The 13,825-nt window shown below is 65.8% G+C and overlaps 1 protein-coding gene and 1 long non-coding RNA gene across 2 annotated transcripts in view; one reads left to right on the top strand and one right to left on the bottom strand.

Moving 5' to 3' along the window:
• The window catches only part of LOC142047515 (uncharacterized), a 329,291-nt gene extending 316,504 nt beyond the window's left edge, over positions 1-12,787 (top strand). Inside the window, exons 2-3 of the long non-coding RNA XR_012656786.1 lie at positions 11,639-11,867; positions 11,930-12,787. This is a non-coding gene — a long non-coding RNA (uncharacterized LOC142047515). The remainder of the gene's footprint in view (positions 1-11,638; positions 11,868-11,929) is intronic.
• LOC116823160 (blue-sensitive opsin-like) lies at positions 3,530-7,538 on the bottom strand. The gene is given in 7 exon segments (XM_075070575.1): positions 3,530-3,658; positions 3,879-4,118; positions 6,268-6,465; positions 7,291-7,375; positions 7,377-7,440; positions 7,443-7,517; positions 7,520-7,538. Coding segments are annotated over 7 exon segments (810 nt in total).
• Positions 12,788-13,825: the final 1,038 nt, after the last annotated feature.

Here is a 13,825-nt window from a genome sequence, read left to right as displayed (position 1 = left end):
GGGCAGGGACGGGCTGGTTAGGGGGCGGGGAAGGGGGCAGGGACGAGCTGGCTGGTTCGGGGGCGGGGAAGGGGGCAGGGCTGAGGTGCGAAGTGGGTCAGGCCTGGGCCCAGCTGTTACATCACCGGGGCAGGCGCGGGGGTCGCTGCAGGTCAGGGCTTGGCGCCAACTGGGGACTCAGCTGGGGGGGGCAGGCTCGAGGCTGGCGCTGGGAGTGGGGGGCAAGGATCCGCCTGCTAGTCCCTCTGGCCCCACATCGCCCAGCTCCCCCACTCAGACCCCTGGGGGGGGGAGCTGCCCCCAGCCCATCCCCTATAAATAGCCCCAATGGAGCCTTAATTGCTAATTAGGGCTAACAGAGGGATCAGGGAGGATTAAGGAGGGGCCAGTACCGCTGGACACCCCCTCGGAGTGGGGGAGGGATCGAGGGCAGGACCTCTATATACCCCCAACACAGGCCTGGGGCGGGCATCTGGCCCCACCTCCCCTCTGCCCTGTCCTCTGCCGCCCAGTGCCCCCTACCACCTCCCCATGGGGCACCCCAAGAACTGGGGTTCTGCTTCTCCCCCAGCTCTTCCACCCCATGGCCCCTCACTGGCCCCCCTGCCCTTCCCCCTCCCTCCTGCGCTAATCCCCCCAGGTGCTCTGGGCGCTGAGCTGATGGGAGGTGACACCCCCCCGCCCCCCTAATCCCAGGATTTTCGGGTCGCTCCGGGGGAGTCTGATTAAAGGAAACTGGAAAGTTTAATCTCCTGGGTGTGGAAAAGGGGCCGCGCTGGGCAGGGAGCGGAGCTGGGACCGGCACCCCAGTGCCCCCCAGGCACCCCCACAGGGCTGGAGCTGCGGGACTCAAGTGCACACACGTGAGTTCTCGGGCACGGGAAAGCTGGGGGGCTGGGATATTCATGCCACGCACCCGGGGTGGGGACTCTGGGATGCTCGTGCCACGCACCTGGCGGGCGGCAGCTCTCAGATACTCATGCCACGCACCCAGGGATGGGGGCTCTGGGACGCTCGTGCCACACACCACAGGTGGGGGCTCTGCGACGCTCGTGCCACGTACTGGGGGGTGGGGGCTCTGGACAATCATGCCACGCACCGCGGGCGGAGGCTCTGGTACGCTTGTGCCACACACCCAGGGGGGAGCGGCTCTGGGACACTCGTGCTACGCACCCCGTAGGCAGCAGCTCTCGGATACTCATGCCACGCACTCAGGGGTGGGGGTCTGGGATGCTTGTGCCACGCACCCGGGGGGCGGCGGCTCTGGGACGCTTGTGCCACGCACCCGGGGGCAGGGGCTGTGGGACGCTCATGCCACGGACCCGGGGGGCGGGGGCTGTGGGACGCTTGTGCCATGCACCAGCGTTGGGGGCTCTGGGACGCTCGTGCCACGCACCCGGGGGTGGGGGCTCTGGGACGTTCGTGCCCATGTCTGTGAGTTGGGGGTCCTGGGTCCCAGAGACATGTGATGCTCTGGGGGGCTCTGGGGGGATGAGGAGTCAGGGCGCTGGTGGAGGGCAGTGTTTGGGGGGCCAGGGTTGGCAGATGGGGTGGCTGTGTCCCCCCTTGCCATGCCAAGGGACCCTGGGGGTGACTGAATGGGGTCTCCCCTCTTCTCTCCCCTTTCCCATGAAGGAGTCGGGGGGGGCAGGCCAGGAGCCCCCCCAGCGCCAGGGGGCTGGAGCCGTGTCCAGCACGAGGCAGATAAGTACCCGGGGAAGAGGGGGGCCGGGGCTGGGGCAGGCATTGGGGGTCTCAGGTGTGTGGCTGTGGCTGGGTGGGGTGGATTGGAGTGCTGAGGTGCTGGGGGCTGCGTGAGGAGTGCAGGGTGCATGGGGGGATTTGGGGGGCTGGTGCCTTGCCCCCCCATCTCTGGGGCATTCACTGGGAATTCCGCTAGTTCTGAACTATTTACACTTGAAAAAAGTTCACTACTAGCAGAACTCAGGTGCGTGTCCCCCAACATCGCAGGGGGGCAGGGCATCGGGGGGACTGTGGGAGCACTGGGCACCGGGAGGATGAAGGACCACGAGGGTGGGAGACAGGAGACCGCAGGGAGGCAGGACAGCAGGGAGGAAACGTGGGAACCCGGGAGGGGCAGGACACCAGGGGCCCGTGGGGGGCAGGGTATGGGGGAGAATGGGGGCCATGGGCGAGCAGGACGCCAGGGGCCCGTGGGGGGCAGGGCCGGGGGAGATAATGGGGCCATGGGGGAGCAGGACGCGCAGGGGCCCTGTGGGGGGCAGGCACGGGGAGAATGGGGCCAATGGGGGAGCAGACGCAGGGCCCGGGGGGCAGGGCACGGGGAGAAATGGGGGCCAGGGGACAGGAAGCCAGGGCCCGTGGGGACAGGGCATGGGGGGAGAATGGCATGGGGGAGCAGGAGCAGGGGCCTGTGGGGGCAGGGACGGGGGAGAATGGCGGTATGGGGGCAGGACAGCCAGGCCCATAGGGGCAGGGCAAAGGAGCATACGGTCCTTGAAAGGGGCAGGGCACGGAGGATGGGAACAGGTCACCGGGGGGAGGGCAGGAGGCAGGACTGTGGACAACTGGGGAGAATGGGGGTCATGGGGGGGCAGGGGACCGTGGAGGCCGGGGGAGGGAACGACAGTAGTAGCAACTTGGCAGGGCGGGGTTTAGGTGCCAGGTGCCCCCCCAAGCCCCTGTATGGTGGGTTGCTGATGCCCCCCCGGGCAGGAAGCCCCCATGGCTCCCATGCTGCCCCCAAGTGACTGCCCCAGGCCGTGCCCCCCACGGCTAATAAAGAGCCTGGAGGCTGGGAACTGAAGCTGCATTTCCAGTGTCTGTGTTTATTACCCGAGTAACGCGTGTGGGGAGGTAATTAATTACAGCCAGGGGGTAATTAGAGCGGGGGGGGGCAAATAGCCAGACTCATATTTACAATATACAACAGTCACGTGTGGCCCCCGCTGGGTCCATGGGGGTGGGATCAGGGTGATCTGGGGGGGGCCACTGCTAGCGAGGGGGGGCTGTGAGTAGCCTAGAACCCCCCCATTGCCACCCCCCACCTGGCTTATAGCCGCGCCTGGGCCGAGCCCAGCACGGCTGTAGTTCCCCAGGGCATGCTGGGATATCTTTGGGGGGCCCTCAGAGCACAGCATTCTGGGATGTCCCAGGGGCCCCAGAGCAGGGCATGCTGGGATATCTTTGGGGGTCCCCAGAGCACAGCATGCTGTGATGTTCCAGGGGCCCTGGAACAGGGCATGCTGGGATATCTCAGACCTCCCACCCCGCCCGAGCAGGGCATGCTGGGGTGTCTGGGCCCCCCCCAGCAGGGCATGCTGGGATATCTTGCCCCCCACCACAGGGCATGCTGAGATATCTTTGGAGGGGTCCCCAGGGCACAGCATGCTGGGATGTCCCAGGGGCCCCAGGGCAGGGCATGCTGGGATATCTCAGACCTCCCGTCCTGCCCGAGCAGGGCATGCTGGGATATTTCGCCCCCCCCCCCACAGGGCATGCTGGGATATCCGCCCCCCCCCAGCAGGGCATGCTGGGGTGTCCGGGGCTACGCCGGGGACACCTGGCTGGAGGAGACGGAGGAGACCTGGGTGGCCTGCGAGGACCCCGAGACGTCGTCGTCCTCCCCGAAGGGGCTGCGGCCGCAGAACACCAGCTTCAGCATGCAGGAGCGGAACTGCAAGAGAGGGGGTGACCGTGGGGGGTGCCCCACAGCTCGGGCTAGGGGCAGAGCCCCAACTAACTCCAGCCCTCTCTTTTCTGCCAGCTCACTTCCTCGCACATCCCTGACTCCCAACTCGCATCGCTGCCCTGATCCCAGCCCCCTCCGCCCCCCATCACTGCCCCCCATCGCCCTTCGGCCTGCTCCCCACGGCCCATCCCGGCCCTGCGCCAACCTGCTTGTTCATGAAGACGTAGATGACGGGGTTGTAGACGGTGGAGGCTTTGGAGAAGACGGAGGGCACGGAGGCCAGGCGCACGTCGAAGGGCTCCCCACGGTGTGTCACGACCCACAGTGCGAAGGAGGCATAGGGCAGCCAGCACACCAGGAACCCGGCCACCATCACCACCACCATCTTGGTCACCTCCCGCTCGGCCTTCTGCGTCGTGGCCGACTGCTCCTGCTGCTTGGCCACCTGTGGAGGGCAGGGGCGACTGGGTGGGGCACGCGCTCCTCCGTGGGGCGCAGCGGCCATTGCCTGGGGCCTGCGCTCATCCGTGGGGTCAGGCGGGATTGGGTGGGGCCTGCACTCATCCGTGGGGGGCAGTGACAGTGATTGCCTGGGGCCTGCGCTCCTCCATGGGGCACAGCGGCCATTGCCTGGGGCCTGTGCTCCATGGGGTGCAGGGGGGATTGGGTGGGGCCTGCGCTCCTCCGTGGGGGGCAAGGACGGTCATTGCCTGGGGCCCACCCTCATCTATGGGGCACAGCGGCCATATTGCTGGGCCCCACCCGAATCAGTGCGGGAGACTGCCGGCCACTGCAGTGGGACCCACTCTAGCCACGTGGGGCCACAGCAGAGGGACCCACCATCATTCATGTTGGGCGGCCATATCAGTGGGACCTACGCTAATTGTCGGGACGGGCAGGGCAGCCATGGGCGGCCTGGAGCTCCCAGGGTGTCCATGTTGGTTGGCCCCCCCCCAATCGCTGTGGGAACACAGCCAGGGAGTGCTCGTGAGGGTGGCCTCATGGTGGGACCCACGTGGTTTGGGGGTGGCCAGGGAGGCTGTCGTGGGGGGCAGAGGTCCACAGTACTGCTGGGGCCCACCCAAGCCCATATGGAAGCGGGTCCTGGGGGGAGACTGGGAGTGGGGGGGCACGGGGGGAAAGGGCATCTCCCGGATCTGTCTATCCCTCCCCCACTGTATAAACCTCCAATGAAGCCGGCTCCACCCAAACTCGCCGTGTACCTGTCCGTGTCCGTGTCACGCCAGCTTCCCCCCCGCCAGCCCCCAGCCGGGGAGCCGCTGCCCCACAGGCTGCCTGCTCCAGGGGCGCCCCATGGCTTTCCCAGTGCTGTGATCCCAGGCAGGTCCCCTATGGCTGCAGAGCAGAGTGGGGGGCCCCGTGGAAGGGAAGGGGCCAGGGCGGTGCCCATGGTGGGGAGGCTGGGGGGTCCCCGCACTGGTGGGAGGAAGGGGGTGAGGGTGCCCTGGGCCGGGCAGATCCCTGCAGAGACAGAGGGACGGGTACTGGCAGGTGGGCAGGGATGGAGGGGGGACGCTATGCCAGTAGGGTGCAGAAAGGGTCGCTGGGGTGGCAGGAGTCAGGGGTCCCTTGGTGGCAGTAGGGAGTTGGGGGGCCCCAGTGGCAGCAGGGTGCTCGTGGCAGCAGGATGTGACTTGGGGGAGACCTAGTGGCAGGGGCAGTCGAGGGGTATCTGTGCTGGCAGGAGTTGGGGGGCCTTGTGGGAGGAAGGCAATCGGGGGGGCCCATGGCAGCAGGAGGGGAATTGGGGGACCTGTGGGAGCGGAGTTGGGGGGCTGTGGCAGCGAGAGGGGGGTTGAGAGGATCCGGGGAGGTGGGAGCGGAGTTGGGGGGCCCCCTGTGCCGGCAGGAGGAGAGTCGGGAGAATCCAGGGCAGCGGGAGGAGAGTTGGGGGGCCCCAGGGTGGCAGGAAGGGAGTCGGGGGGCCCTGGGGAGTTGGGAGCAGAGTCGGGGGGCCCGTGGCAGTGGGAGGGGAGTCAGGAGGATCAGGGGCGGTAGGAGGGGAGTCGGGGGGCCCTGGGGAGTCAGGAGCAGAGTCGGGGGCCCATGGCAGCAGGAGAGGAGTCGGGGGCCCCGGGGAGTGGGGAGCAGAGTCGGGGGGAGCCGGGGCAGCGGGCATGGAGTCGGGGGGTCCATGGCAGCGGGAGGGGAGTCGGGAGGATCCAGGGGTGTAGGAGGGGAGTCGGGGGGCCCCAGGGAGTCGGGAGCAGAGTTGGGGGGAGCCGGGCGGCGGGCACGGAGTCGGGGGGCCCCGGGGAGTCGGGACCAGAGTCGGGGGGAGCTGGGGCAGCAGACACGGAGTCGGGGGGCTCATGGCAGCGGGAGGGGAGTCGGGAGGATCCAGGGCAGTAGGAGGGGAATCGGGGGGCCCCGGGGAGTCGGGAGCAGAGTCGGGGGTAGCCAGGGTGGCGGGCATGGAGTCGGGGGGCTCATGGCAGCGGGAGGGGAGTCAGGAGGATCCAGGGCAGTAGGAGGGGAGTTGGGGGGCCCCGGGGAGTCGGGAGCAGAGTCGGGGGGCCCATGGCGGCAGGAGAGGAGTCGGGGGGAGCCAGGGGCCTGGCGGGGGCACTCACGGCGCGCAGCGTCAGCAGCAGGCGGCCGTAGGAGAAGATGATGACGCTGAGGGGGACCCCGAAGCAGAAGCAGAAGAGGAAGATCACGTAGGACTCGTTGTTCCACTTGTTGTTGGTCGTGTACCAGTCGGGGCCGCATGAGCACTGGAGCCCCTCAGGGATGTACCTGGGGGGGGACACAGCCCTCCTAGCCCAGTCCTGCCAGTGCCCCCCACTCCTGCCCCCCAGCCCTGCCGGTGCCCCCCACTCCCGACCCACAGCCCCTGCTAGCCCAGCCCTGCCCTCCCCCTCCAGCTCTGCCGGGCTGCTTCCCAAACGTCCGGCGGACCCGCAGCCCCTGCTAGCCCTGGCCCTGCCCCGCAGCCCTGCAGGATGCCCCCACTCGTCCGACCCGCAGCCCCTGCTAGGCGTGGCCGCTGCCCCCCAGCCCGTCGGCGGTGACCCCACTCCAACCCTAGCCGCCTGCTAGCCGGCTTCTGCCCCGCGCGACAGCTCTGCCCTGGTGCCCCTCCAATCCCGATCCACAGCCCTGCTAGCCTGGCCCTGCCCCCCAGCCCTGCCAGTGCCCCCACTCCCTGACTCGCAGCCCTGCCTTAGCCAGCCCTGCCCGGCCCCCATTCCCGACCCACAGCCCCTAGCTTTAGCCCGGCGCTGCAGTGCTCCCATCAATCCTGACCTGCAGCCCACTGCCCAGCCCATCCTCGGCTCACCCCGCTGCTCCCTACCGGGCTCCTATCCGAAGACGGAGGCTGGGTGCAGAGCCATCCGTAGAGGCGAAGCCAGGGAGGAGGCAGCCAATGATGGGCGTGTTGCTGCCCGCGGAGGTGAGTTCCAGGGTTTTGAGATCACAGGAATCGCTCGAAGGCACGACGGCCAGAGGACCAGTTTTTCTCACATCTGAGAGTGGAGGGCTTGAGACCAGCGGGGCGAGATGGATGCCAACCCCTGCCTCAACCCCAGCCCCAGCTAGCCCGCCTGGAACCCCCCCTGCAGGTGCCCCTTCACTCCCAACGGCCCACTCACCCCCCGCGTGGCAGTGAAGGCCATCCGATCTTGGCAGGCCCATTGGGGCCCAGGGCGCAAGTACATGTGGGAGAAGCTATAGAAGGGTGGTGGATGCACAGGAGATGACCAAGCAGTTGGCACCGCCAGGTTTCACCAGGATGTAGTTGGGTGGAGGCGCAGCTTCTTGTACTGGCGGGTGCGAGCCGGTGAGGACGTGATGGGCACGCCCAGCACAATGAGACGGACATGAGGGCCGACATGCCCATGAAGATGGCAGGGCTGCCAGGTGGTGTCTGCGCACAGGAGGGCTCAAGCGCCGTCAGATTGGTTTGTGTCCAGAGGCGGAAAATCTCGGGAGTCATCCGCAGGATCCGCGGGGGTCTGGCATGGCTGGGCAGAGCGACAGTGTGGGAGGGACCATTGGGGGGAGCTGTGTGTGGGGATGAGGGCTGGGCAAGTGGTGGATTGAGAGGGCTTACAGGCATTATGGAGGGTGTGGGTTTTTGGGAAGAGGGCGTGGCTTTTTGGTTAGATAGATAGAGGGTGGCTGGGGATGGATAGATAGACTAGGGGTGGCTGGGGATAGGGTGGGGCTGGGTAGATAGATAGGTGCTGGGATGATAGCTAGATGAGGGAGGGGGCTGGGCTGAGATAGATTGGGGGGGCTGGGGATAGATAGATGCGGGTGGCCTGAGGATGGATGGATAGCTAGATGAGGGTGGTGGCTGGGGGATGGATAGATGGGGTGGTGGGATGACAGATAGAGGGGGTGGCTGGGGATGGATAGATAGATAGATAGATAGAGGGGGTGGCTGGGGATGGATGGATAGATAGATAGAGGGGGTGGCTGGGGATAGATAGATAGATAGAGGGGGTGGCTGGGGATGGATAGATGGGGGTGGCTGGGGATGGACAGATAGAGGGGATAGCTGGGGATGGATAGATAGATAGAGGGGGTGGCTGGGGATGGATAGATGGGGGGGCTGGGGATAGATAGATAGAGGGGGTGGCTGGGGATGGATGGATAGATAGATAGAGGGGGTGGCTGGGATAGATGGATGGATAGAGGGGATGGCTGGGGTAGATAGATAGAGGGGGTGGCTGGGGTAGATGGATGGATAGAGGGGGTGGCTGGGGATGGATAGAAGGGGTGGCTGGGAATGGACAGATAGATAGATAGAGGGGGTGGCTGGGGGTGCCTGGGGGTAGATAGATCGACGGGGGGTGGGTGTCTGAGGACAGAGAGATGTGGTCTCGGCACAGATGGATGGACGGACAGACACACAACCAGCTAGCAGCCGGGGCACCGGCGGGAAGGAGGGAAGGCAGCAGCTGTGGACGGAGAGGTAGCGTCCCTATGCCTTCGCGCAGCCCAGCCCTGTGTCACCGTGGCACCAGTGGGCCCCAGGGCACTCAGACGGGCAGCGGGGCCATGGCAGGCAGCAGTGAGTGGTGGAGGGGCTGAGAGAGGGGTCTTTTATACCTTAGGGAGCCAGGGGGTGCCCTGAGCTGCGTGGAGAAGGGCAGAGGGATCTGTCTTTGCCCCAGTTAACACTGGCTCCTTCCTTAATCGCCCCTAAAACTGGAAAGCTCGGCTGAGCCGGGCTTATCCCCGGCAGCGCTGTGCCCAGCACAGCCCAAGGGCTGCAAAGATGGGCTTAGCCGCGGAGTCAAGCAGCTTTGCCAAAGACTAATCACGCCCAAGCCCCGATTAAGCCCTGGCTTTGGTGGGGGTGACTCAGAGACCCACCAGGCCTGAACTCCTACTAATAGGGCCCTGGAGGAGAAAGAGTTAATGGGAGACCCTCCAGGACCCTCCAAACCTCTACTTCCCAGCCCTGCCGGTGCCCCTCACTCCCGACCCACAGCCCCTGCTAGCCCTGCCTGGTCCTGTTGCCAGGGCTGTGGGTCCCAGGCGCCGAGACACGGCGGGGGGCGGAGGGGCCTAGCTGCCCTGCCTTCCCCCCATGAACTCACCTGGCGGATGATTAAAGGGATGGATGTCCCCCTTGGCAGAGCCGTCAGCCACCCCTCGTCCTGGAGCGGAACCCGCCAGCCTCTTGGCAAAGAGAGGGCAGGGCCGGGCCTCCCGGGGAGCGAACACAACACAGCCAGCTCCCCCCAGCTCCTGGCTGCCAGAGGCCCGCGGTCACGCCGGGCAGGGGGCTGCGCCTGGCCATTGCAGCTAGCGGCCAGCACTGGACCTGTCCCCCAGGGAGGTTGCTCTCCTTCTGCCCAGCTACCCCTGCACAATGTCCTGTGGCAGGGGGTTCCGCAGGCTGACCATGCACGGGGTGGGCAAGTGTTTCCTCCTGTTCACGTCCTCGGGCGAGCCCTGCGTTGCACAGCGTGGGGCATGGGCACCGACCGCAGGGCACACACACCGCCCGTGGGGCACAGGTACCGACTGCGGGGCACGGGCACGAACCCCCCATCCCGCCTCGGGGCTGCAACGTGCCGAAGCCCCCTGTGCCTGCCCGCACTGCCATCTGCACGCCTGCCCCACGATCCGTCCCGCCTCACACTGCCACCAGCCCGCCCCACGATCCTGCCCCACACTGCTGTCTGCCGGCCTGCCCCATGACTCGTCCCGCCTCACACTGCCACCAGCCTGCCCCACTACCTGTCCCGCCCCACATTGCTGTCTGCTGGCCAGCCCCACGATCCATCCTGCCCCAAGTGCCAGCAGCCCGCCTCACAATCCAGCCTGCCCCACAATCTGTCCTGCCCCACACTGCCATCTGCCCGCCCTTACCCACCATCCGTCCCACTCCACACTGACGTCTGCCCGCTCCACGAGCTGCCACACCTCACACTGCCACTAGCCTGCTCCATGATCTGTCCGGCCCCACAATCCACTCTGCCCCACACTGCCGTCTGCCCACCCTGCCCCACGATCCGCCCCGCCCCACTCTGCTGTCTGCCCGCCCATCTGATACACCCCACCCCACATTGCCACCACCCCACCTCGCCCCATGATACACCCCACCCCACATTTTCAGCAGCCCGTCCCGCCCCACAATCCACCCCACATTGCCAACTGCCTGCCCCACAATCTGTCTGGCCCCACGATCCGTCCCACCCTATATTGCACCTCCCCTGCCCACGATCTGCGCTGCCCCACCACCTGCCCGCACTGCCATCTGCCCACCCCACCCCATGATCTGCCCCACCCCACATTGCCATCAGCCCACCGCACGATCCGTCCCGCCCATGATCCTTCCTGCCCCACATTGCCATCTGCCGGTCCTGCTCCACCATCCACCACACCCCACATTGCCACCAGCCCGCCCCACGATCTGTCCCGCCCCACATTGCCGTATGCCTGTCCCGCCCCACGATCCACCTTGCCCCACCTTGCCACCTGCCCACCTCGCCCCATGATCCATCCCACCCCACATTTTACCTCCCCATTTTGTCCCATAGTCTGCCCCACCCCACGATCCGCCCCGCCCCGCTACCCATCCACATTGCCACCTGCCTGCCCCGCCCCACGATCCGCTCCACCCCACACTCCCATCTGCTTACCCAACCCCAGGATCTGTCCCGCCCCATATTGCACCTTCCCGCCTGCCCCACGATCCGCTCCGCCCCACATTGCAGTCTGCCCGCCCCTCTTCGCCATCCAACCAGTGGTTAGTGTGCCAACAACCCTGTGCCCCCCTCACACCTTTCGTGCTGTTCTGGGCTCTGCACAGCTGGCAACGTGCCACTAGATGGCACCATGACACCATGAATCCTGGTGCCACAGGCGTGGGGGCGGTGGGACTACATCTCCCAGGAGTCCTTGCAGGGGGTAATTTGGAGCTGCAATCAGGATTTACACCCCTTCCCCCTCTGACAAGTGCCCAGGCCTTGCCGCCCCACAGGGGAACCATGGGCCAAATCCTCATAGGAGCTGGGGGATCACCTCAAGGAGCCGGGATTAGGGCTAAATCGAGAGCTTGTGCTGACAGGGATTAGCGGGAGTGCATGGGGCACAGAGTGGGCCAAGCTCCCTGCCACAAGCCCTAGCCCATCCAGAGCTGGGGGAGCCTGGTGCCAGGCTAGCAAGAGCTGCAGGTCGGGAGTGAGGGGCACCGGCAGAGCTGGTGGGGGCAGGGCCAGGCTAGCAGGGGCTGCGCATCAGGAGTGAGGGGCACCGGCAGAGCTGGAAGTGGGGGCAGGGCTGGGCTAGCAGGGGCTGCAGGTCAGGAGTGAGGGGCACCGGCAGAGCTGGGGGGGGGGCAGGGCTGGGCTAGCAGGGGCTGTGGGTCCAGAGTGAGGGGCACCAGCAGAGCTGGTGGAGGCAGGGCCAGAGTAGCAGGGGTTGCAGGTCGGGAGTGAGGGGCACCGGCAGAGCCTGGGGGAGCGCTGGGCTAGCAAGGGCTGCGGGTCGGGAGTGAGGGGCACCGGCAGAGTTGGTGGGGGCAGAGCCAGGCTAGCAGGGGCTGCGGGTCGGGAATGAGGGGCACCGGCAGAGCTGCGGGGGGGCAGGGCCAGGCTAGCAGGGGCTGCAGGTCGGGAGTGAGGGGCACCAGCAGAGTTTCGGGGAGGGCAGGGCTGGGCTAGCAGGGACTGTGGGTTGGGAGTGAAGGGCACTGTCAGGGCTGCGAGTTGGGAGTGAGGGGCACCGGCAGAGCTGGTGGGGGCAGGGTTGGGCTAGCAGGGGCTGCAGGTAGGGAGTGAGGGGCACCGGAAGAGCTTGGGGGAGGGCTGGGCTAGCAAGGGCTGCGGGTCGGGAGTGAGGGGCACCGGCAGAGCTGGTGGGGTAGGGCTGGGCTGGGCTAGCAGGGGGCTGTAGGTTGGAGAGTTGGGACTGAGTCTATTTGGGGTCACCACCCTTCCGTCCCCGCTGCACTATCCCCCATGGTGGTATGACCCCCTGCCCCACATTCCCAGGCTCTAGATGAAGGTGTAGGATGCCACTTTTAGCAGCTTTCGTCAGCCCTGGGCAGGGGAGAGGAGGGGCTGGGCAGGGATCCAGCGAATTCAGGGCAGGATGTGTTCCCCCCCCCCCCCCCGAAACTGAGGGGGGTGTAAATCCAGGCAGCCCCGCCTTACGGGCCCATGGGCCAATCCTGGAGCTGGCCGCCCCGGCCAGGCCCTGACACCCAGGCACCAGGATGGGGAGATGTGAGTGAGGGAAGGTTATAATCCCTGTGTCCCCCGCCCCGCTGTGGGGACAGAGTACATGGGCAGAAATTAAAGTCGGGAGGGATTAGCTCGCAGCACCTGCTGTGAGGCCAATTAAAGCTCATCTCATCTCACCATGTGCTTCCTGGGGGAGGGGGGAGTGGGCAGCCCCCCACCCCACCCTTCATCTACTTGGGACAGGAGCAGGGGCTGGCTAGCTGAGCGGCACAGGAATGGGACATGGGACCTTTCTCCTCTGGGGGGTGTGAGTCGGGGGGATACATTGGGGTGTGGGGCTAAAGGGCATCTGGGGCACTGCACTGTCTGAGGCCGCCCCCACTCCCCTCCTGGAGCTAGGGACAGAACCCAGAAGTCCTGGCTCCCAGCCCCCCTTGTCATTTCCCCCCTTTGTCCCAATGCCCTTAGCCAGGCATGTCCCATATACCTGCTTAGGGCCCAGGTTCCAACTGGGACAGCAGAGCCCTCTGCTGGTGGGCTTGGGTTATAACCGACCAGGCTGGGCCCCTCCAAGAGGTTGGGGTCTCTGAGCTAGACAAGGTGGCATGTTGAGGCGTGTGTACGGGTGTTGGCGCCCCGATAGTCCAATCAGTGGGTGCCACAGCCGGGGGGCTGAGTTTCTCCTCCATTGGCAGAATGGCCTCAGCCCCCCATAGCCACAGGTGGCACAAAGTGGTGTCCGAGGCCACCATACAAGGTTGAGGCAGTTGGGGGCGGGAGGCAGCCTTGGCACGACTGTGAGGCCTTGAGCCAGGGCTGATGGAAGGGATGGGGCAGCACCATCGTGACTCTGAGGCCAGGGCAGGGTCGGGGGGTGGTCTAGGCGTGACCCTAGAGCAGGGGTCGGAAACCTTTCAGAAGTGCTGGGCCGAGTCTTCATTTATTCACTCTAATTTAAGGCTTCGCATGCCAGTGATACATTTTAATGTTTTTAGAAGGTCTCTTTCTATAAGTCTATAATATATAACAAAACTATTGTTGTATGGAAAGTAAATAAGGATTTTTAAATGTTTAAGAAGCTTAATTTAAAATTAAATTAAAAGGCAGATCTCCCCGGACTGGTGGCCAGGACCCGGGCAGTGTGAGTGCCACTGAAAATTAGCTCATGTGCCACCTTCGGCACCCGTGCCATAGGCTGCCGCCCCTGCCCTAGAGTCATGGGGGACTTGCAGAGTGCTGGGGAGGAGGGGACGTGCTGGACTGAGTGGATGGCCGTGGCTAGGGGGAGTGGTTGTGGGAGAGCAGCCGTGATGTGACTGCAGCTATGTTGGGGGGCTGGGGACTGCCTTGCCGTGATGGGGTGGCCATGTTAGATGGCCTGGGGCGGCCCTGGTGTAATAGAACGGCCATGTTGCATGGCCCAGGGGGGCCTTGGCATGATTGGGCAGCCATGTTGGGGGTCCCAGGATGGCCTTGGCGG

The sequence above is a fragment of the Chelonoidis abingdonii genome, chromosome 11, assembly GCF_003597395.2.
Source record: "Chelonoidis abingdonii isolate Lonesome George chromosome 11, CheloAbing_2.0, whole genome shotgun sequence".
Taxonomy (NCBI): Eukaryota; Metazoa; Chordata; order Testudines; family Testudinidae; genus Chelonoidis; species Chelonoidis abingdonii.
The sequence above is the reverse complement of the archived record's forward strand: the minus strand, read 5'-3'. Positions and strand labels throughout refer to the sequence as shown.